The sequence below is a fragment of the Orycteropus afer genome, unplaced genomic scaffold (assembly GCF_000298275.1).
Source record: "Orycteropus afer afer isolate SDZICR_OR568_19922 unplaced genomic scaffold, OryAfe1.0 scaffold00273, whole genome shotgun sequence".
NCBI lineage: Eukaryota > Metazoa > Chordata > Mammalia > Tubulidentata > Orycteropodidae > Orycteropus > Orycteropus afer.
Genome location: NW_006921860.1, coordinates 2433268 through 2441276, shown reverse-complemented (window position 1 = coordinate 2441276; position 8009 = coordinate 2433268). Strand labels below are relative to the sequence as shown.

The window sequence follows — 8009 nt, the reverse complement described above, 5'->3', positions numbered from 1 at the left end:
TGTCATTTCTTCCATTGGCTTTAGCTTCTCTCCACTCAAGGGCAAGTTTCAGAGTCTCTTCTGTCATCCATTTTGGTCTTCTCTTCCTTTCTTGTCTTTTTAGTGATCTATTGCTTTCTTCATGGATAATGTTCTTGATATACTCTCACAGTTCTTCTGGTTTTCTGTCATTGGTTTTCGACTTACTTTGTTTACATCAGAGAGAGAGAAATTTGCAAGAAAACAGAACTTCACACCTCCTAGCTGCTCTCATTAGAGACCCCAAAGTCCACCCAGACCCTACACATTTTCCAAGCACATCTGATTCCCCCCCCCCTCAGTCTACATAGCCTCTTCCCAGTCATTTTGAGGAGACTAGACTGACAAGAAGGCACTCTGGTGGTGCAGTAGTTAAAGCACTCATCTGCTAACCAGAAGGTCAGTGGTTGGAACCCACCAGCCGCTCCACGGGAGAAAGAGGAGGCAGTCTGTTACCATAAAGACTCTCAGCTTTGGACACCCTAGGAGGCAGTTCTACTGGGTTCTGTAGGGTTGTTAAGGGTTGGAATTAACTTTATGGCTGGATTTTGAGGAGGTTGATGAATGAGGCCCAGACACCAACCAAATACCAACTCTAACTTTCCCTGAAGAGAAACCCACCAGGCCTTTTTATCACCAGCTGATGAGCTCTGAGAACCTATGTCTGTTTTCCTCTGTTAGACACTACACTCTGACAGTCCACATGTCCTTGTTCGAAAGTATTCTTCAGAACTTTGGCCTCTGCGCTGCACCCACCCATGGCTCTCCACTGTGGATGGACTTCCTGCCCCTTCTTCTAAGCTTCCACCTCCCTCAGGAAAGAGTGCAGAGTTAACGGTACAAGTGAAGGCCAGCTGTTTGAATACTTCCAGCACAGAGATATCAATAAGCCACATTGAGTTAATGTCTCACTCAAGGCAATCATTCTTTGTAGGTGAAGGCCCCAACAAAACACCATTTCTTGAGTTCCACCTGGGGTGACAAGGAGGCTCTCAGCAGTGGATGTCGACGGTCAGAAGAGCTCTGTCTGTGCATTCTGTTTGTATCCTGATGTCGCTAATAATGCCCCTTGAGGTAGCAGTATTTCTCTTGGGACTGAAGTCTGTGGCACCATGGTTATCCACATAGCCAGTCAATAGAAGGGTGTCAAGCGTGTGTCAGGTTGCAATGTGGCCAGGCAAGAGTGGCTATGAGCGTGGTTGGAGAAGCCCCTCTCTGGCTGGGCAGGTCACTGGGGGCTTCCAGTCATTGCTCAACCAGGCACCCCCTGCAGAACCCCAGCAGCCCCTTGAATCTCTTCGTCCTGCCTAAACCCACAGAAGGGGCACAGTGTGGCCCCTTGGTATGCACTGCATAGAGAGACTGGCTTGGCACGATTTTGTTTGGAAGAAGCTGTTTTTAAAAGATGGTGGCTGCGGTGGTAACACAAATTAAGTTAAATTTGGGAATTTAATTGGACTTCTTGGCGCTTTGGAAGGTTCTCAGAGTGGCAAAGCCAGGCAACAGCATTGCTCGCAAGGACGGAAACTGTCTGTCAAACAATCCCCAGCTTGGCCGTGTACTGTCTACGATAGAAGACCTCTGAGAACCACTACAAAGAGAAAGCACCCTGAGATGGCAGATGCTCATCCCTTCAGGCATTGCAGCCTTAGGTGCTACCAGTCCCTGTGTGACTCGACTCCATGAGGTCCCTGGCCTGCTGCTGATGCCATGATAAGGTGGTGAGAATCCAGGACTCCGACTATTTCATTCATTCCATTACCCACAGCCCTGTAGCTTCGATACAGACCATTCCCAGGATTTTCCGCTCGCACACCTGGTGATTCTCGCTCACGTTCTAGGTATGGTTCCCATGTGCGTCTCCATCCTTGATGATGTCACTGACCGTCCCTGTGGGAGAGACTGCAGGAGTGAAAACCACGTCCCTGCACCCCCGTGCACAAGGTGGTGTGAGGTGGGCTTGCAGGTGGATGCCCAGGGAAGGTGGGGCCTCTGCCTCTGTCGCCAGCACACGCCCCTCCTGCCCACCAAGCAGTGTCCCGGCTCTCACTGCTCTACGCGGGTGAGCAGGATCAGTGCTCCCTGAGTCTGGATCATAGCCACAGACCTGGGCCCTTGGATGCAAGGGTGGTACAACAGTTAAGTGCTTGACTATGAGCTGAGAGGTCACTGGTTCGAACCTACCCAGATGTGCGTTGGCAGACAAGACCTGGGGATCTGCTTTCCAAAGTCACTGCCTTGAACTCCCACTCCCTCTAGAGCCATTCTACCTACTCTGAAAACACTGGCTCTTCATCCACTCCCTTGACTCGATGGCAGCTAACATTGGTGACTCAACTGCTTGTCATTCCTTCCAAGAACTTCTAAGCATAGAATCCCTCATGTGCAATCTCTCTGTGCTGAATTACCCACAGCGTTTCATGGACTTCAACTCATTTGCTGCATACATGGATACATAAACCTCTCCAAACACATGATTATTAAACCTGTGACTGGCTTGGTACACTGATGATTTCAGTAACAGCCTCCACAGCTACAAGCATCTTCTCAGGGAACAGAAAGCAAACAGTTTGAAAAGGGCTGATTGCAACCTGTTACATAACATATGCTTACATGTTCTACCATAACATATGCTAACATGTTCTTACCACAGATGGCCAGAAGAATGTGCAAATCTATCATGGAACAAGTGCAGCTGGAATGCTCCTTAGAAACAAGCATGGCCAGACTTTATCTCATGTACTTTGGATGTGTTATCAGAAGGGACCAGTCCCTGGAGAAGGACTTCATCCTTGCTAGAGGGTCAGTGAAAAGTGGGAAGCCCCTCAACAAGGGCTGGGCGGTGTTTCATTCTGCTGTACACGGGGTCACAGAAATCAGAACTGACTTGATGACAACTAAGGACAACATACTTATGTCTTCACTGAAAACTCATGCCTGAGAAATAGAGGGCAGAAGGATTGCTCTGTTCTTCCTGTAGAGCTTCTGGGCAACAGGGTCCGAGTCTGTATTATTCCCAAGCTGCTAAGTGACTCCCCTGAAACATGGTGCGACTGCACTTGAAGTATGGGAATACCTACTCTACTGAAAGCCCCCACAGGGAGAGGCTTTGTAAGGCAGAAACCTTTGCATTGGGGCACTGCCTGCTGTTCAGCCAGACACAACAGCCTTCTCATTCCCACAGCCGTCATTCAGAGTTAGACAAACCGCTGCTGAGTTAGGAGAACCTAAGTTAACAAGAAACATGTTCACATTACATTATCCACACCCCCTGACGGTTTGAAGTGAAGGTCCCAGGAGTCTACCCAACACACTGTACCCTAAACCAGGATGTTCCCTTGAGTTTTTTTTTTTTTTTTTTGATTTATGCCTGTCAAAACCACCTGTGGACAGACGGACTTGGATGAGAAGCATAAAGACAGGTGTTAGTCTGTAACACAGAGCACTGATTAAAGCCAAAGTGTCCAAGATGACAATGCTGGAGGGAGACCTGGGTGCCGGGCTCAGGACCAACAAGCCCCAGAAGGCGCCGTCTGCCCAGAGTGCAACACACTGCGAGGTGTCTCCACCACTATCACACACACGAGCCCCAGAAGGCGCCGTCTGCCCAGAGTGCAACACACTGTGAGGTGTCTCTACCCGCTACCACACACACAAACCACAGAAGGCGCTGTCTGCCCAGAGCACAACACACTGCGAGGTGTCTCTACCCACTACCACACACACAACACAAGGGTTTGCACGGCTCTCACAGGACACCATACCAACACCACGACTGCTGCTGTTGGTGGTGGATGAGCCAGTCCTGACTCATGGTGACCTATGGACAACAGAACCAAACACTGCCTTGCCCTGCTCCAGCTTCATGACAACAGACCCAAATGCTGCCTGGTCCTGGTCCTGCTCCACCTTCACGACCACTGGTGTGCTCAGCTACACTGTAGAGGCCACTGTGTCAACCCATCCCACTGAGAGTTTCCCTAGTTTTCACTGACCACTGGCCTAACCAAACATGGTGGCCTTTCCTAGACACTGGCCCATCCTGGTGATGTGGCCAAACAAGCAAGCCGAAGCCTCACCACCCTGCCTCTCAGGAGCAGCGGGCTGCATTTCTTCTAAGACAGATCTGTCTGTTCTGCTGGCAGTCCATGGTATACTCTACCGTCCTCACAAACGTCACAGTTTCAATGCATCAATTCTTCTTCAGTCTTCCTTACTCACTATTAGCCTTTTCATATGCATCCCAAAACCACCAAACCCACTGCCATCAAGTTGATTCTGATTCCGAGTGACCCCACTGGCTTTCTGAGACCTTAAATCGTTATGGAAGTAGATTGCCTCATCTTCCTCCCCTGGAGCAGCCTGGTAGGTTTGAACTGCTGGCCACCCCATTAGCAGCCAAATGCCTCACCCACATTGCCACCAGAGCTCTGAGGGTGTAACAAGACTGGGGTTTGCATCAGGTGTATCTTAGTGCTCAAAGGAGTGTCTCTGGTTGTCAACACTTTACAGAGATCTTTTCCAGCAGATTTACCCGATGCAACATACCGTTTCATTTCTTGACTCCTGCTTCCATGTCATTAATTGTGGATCCGAGTAGAACAAAATCTTTGACAGTGCTTATATGGGAGACTGTTTATTCTCCTTCAACACTGACTTATTCAAAGCCCTGCACTGGATTCCAGGGCTTCACTTAATGTCCTCAAAGGTATGTCCTATGCCACCAAGCTGCTCTCTCAAAGAGCACCTCAGCCCGGCATCTGAAAGACATGCATCCTTCAAGCCAAACACATATGTTATAAACCACAATAAACTCACGTCAGAATAATGTTTAGAGACTGAGGCAAAGGCAGGTGCTCTTCAAAGAGGCTGGTGAGATTGCAAGTGACTGACAGCTCTTCAGTGCTGTGCCCAGGACTCAATGCAGGGCCTGGGGACAACAGATCCTCCTGGGGCCTGGTTCTGCAACACTTTGTGTAATTGAAATGCCACACATCTGCTTGCAGGGAACTTTCCATACTGATGGTAATTCAGTATCGGCCAGTGTTTAGTCTGGTGGCAGAATCTCAGAGTACCACCTGTGTGTATGCAAAACCACGGAGCTCCCGCTTCCTGCCAGGAGCCTGTGTTTAGAACAATGTGGGACAGTCTGCCTCGCTGAGGGCTTCGTCCTCTTGATCAGGGCCCACTCTTAGAGATGTCCATAAAGCCCTGAGTTGGGCAGCAAGTGGCAGGACTCAGACTTCCTACCCACACTCCCATTTATCATCTCCCTGGGTAGGCTGGCTCCCTAAAAACAACTCTGACCACACTGTCTAACTGTAGCTGATACCTAACTTGCCACGTTTTCCTGTGTGAAGGTGTGTGAAGCAAGGATGAGACATGGCTGTCCCTAAATCACAGCTGCTGTACACAGCTGGGGTGTGTCCTCTTTCTGACGAGCAAATGGAAGCTCAGGAGGTTACGTGGTTACGTAACTAGGAAGAGGTCCCACAGCATGGAGCCAGCCTCCAACGATGATACCATGGGACCGCAGCGCAGGCGCGCATGCCCGCGGCACTCTCTCCACAAAATGCTCAGACTGACAGCGCTGCTGCAGCCCGGCCCTGAGAACCAGCGCCTCCCTCACTATCTCCTCCCTCCCGGAACCCCCACAAGGAGCTACCCAGACAGTGCTCCGTGGCTCTCTTCCTGTCTGCTTACACAGCTGGTGGTCACACTGCACGGTGACAGCTTCCAGTTCTCCCTCTTTGGGGTTAAGTCCTGAAAAGCTGTCCTTCTCGCGTTTTGCGCTGTGCTCCCCGTCCAGGTTATCCAGTCCAGCTGTGTTAAATATCACGCGGGGCTTGCTCCCCCAGCTCAGGCAGCCAGAGGTCCAATCCAGGGAGCTGTCTCCGGAAGGCTCTGGGCTGCTCGGGGGACAACCCTCAGCTCAGGGGCTCTCGCCTTGGCACCCTCACTCCTCGTCCGTCTTCCTCAGCTCAGGCTTGCATCTTTCTGCCTGAACTGCTCCTGTCTATCCCCAGAGGGATGGATTTAAGACACACCCAACACTGATAGGACCTCATTAACACAACAAAGAGACCTCTTTGCCCAAACAGAATCAGACCCAAAGACACAGAGTAAGGATGACACCATGCGCTGCCTCCTCCAGTTCCAAGTCCATAAGCTCCAGGACTACATGAAGCCCCATGACCCCTCCAGTGTCTGCTTCACGGGAAGATGCTTAGTACGTGTCTGCGGCCAGACCAGGGGGTACAACCCTCATGCTACCCTTCCTGATTGTAAGCCAGGCGGCAGCCTCTTGTTCTGTTCAAATGGCAGCTCCTAGTCTAGGTACAGGTTCCTTGTGAGAACAATTAAGTGTTCTTGAGTTCTTACTCTTCCCAAGATTATCTGTCATTTCATATAATCTACACAGTCAAATGCCTTCACAACCAATAAAACAGACAGAAACATCTTTGTGGTACTCCTTGCTTTCAGCCAAGATCTATCTGACCTCAGTAATGATATCCCTCCTTCTACATCCCATTCTGAATCCAGCTAGAATTTCTGGACAGCTTTTTAAGAGTCCAAAAACCTCCATTGCCATCAGGTTGGCTCCATTCACCATGACCCCAAGTGTCAGAGCAGAACTGGCCACCTGGTTTGGTTACCTCTAGTGCCGCTCTGACAGGAACAGACCACAAATGGGTGGCTCGAACAAACAGGAAATTATTCTTTTACAGTTCTGGAAGAGAGAAGTCAAAGTTCAAAGTGCCAGCCTGGGTGAAAGCCCCTTGACATTGGGCTTTAGCTCTGCCTCTTGCTCCCAACCCACTGAAGCTAGAGGCATCTCTTCACTCAGGCAGCTAACTGGCTGCTGAGGCTACCAAGCCCAAGGTCGACAAATAAAATGCCACAGTCCCAACATTACCAAACCACATGGCAGGCCACTGATTCAAGTCCAGAGATAGTCTCAAGATCAGCAGACATCATGGCAGGCTGCTGAATAATGACTCGGCTGCGTGCGGGATTCAAGCGTGCCAAAAGCTGGACGCCTTCCTCCAGGCTGCTTCCTCTACACTGGAAGCGGCCCCTATCCCTAACACAGCCACTCGGCTGCTCGCAGAGATTCCACCACGGAGCTGACCACCAGTCTCACCATGGGGACACTACCCCCAGCCGCCTGGCCGTCCAACCGGGCCCGGCCGACCTGATGCCACCTTAGCCACTGCACCTCCACAGAGTTTTCAATGGCTATTTAAGAAGCAGACCACCAGGCCTTTCTCCCAAAGTAACGCTGGGCGGATATGAGCCTCCAATGGAGATGGAGCGTGTTAACCACTTGCACTAGTACCATCAGCCTGAAATATTTTAAAACACGTGTAACCAAACATTTCCCACAGCCATTACCAAAAAGTCCCAAGCCAGGCCTAATGGACTCAGGCCATTTCCCTGTAATGGTGCCAAGAGAAACAGACATAGCGGGAGGCACAGGGAGCTGGAAGCTACGTCAGTGTGCTAACTACATGTCTGCAAACGATGACGTTCAGTTTGCAAAACTGATGCACAGCCTTTCCTTCTGGGCGATGATCAGAAAGAAGGAACCACGGCCTCCTGTGGCCCAGGACGATGTGAGTGAAAGAAGCAGCCGGAGACGGTGCAGCAGCTGCAGCTGTGCTGGACACACACACGGCTCTTGTTCACCAGGTCTACCCTGATCCTTAAAGAGAGTGCACATTAGTGCACAGCTGCAGACCAGCCTTCTCTGGCCTCCCTCAAGGGATCTCAGCTTTGCCTGCAGAAATCTTGCACAAAGAAGTCCAGGTGTTCCTGCACACACACCAGGTCTTCCTGCACACAACCAGGTGTTTCCATGCACACACCAGTGTTCCCACTCACAGGCCAGTTTTCCCATGCACAGCCAGGCCAAAACTATAATTCAAAGGTATCAAGATGTATCCTGAAGTACAATGCTGTCAGTGATAGGATAATACTCATAAGCCTAC

General features: G+C 50.5%; 1 protein-coding gene across 1 annotated transcript in view; it reads right to left on the bottom strand.

Annotated features, from left to right (window-relative positions):
• SMOC2 (SPARC related modular calcium binding 2) overlaps positions 1-8009 on the bottom strand; it is a 285658-nt gene that overhangs the window by 17923 nt on the left and 259726 nt on the right. The window contains 1 exon segment of the mRNA XM_007950494.1: positions 4567-4587. Coding sequence (XP_007948685.1) covers positions 4567-4587 — 21 coding nt within the window.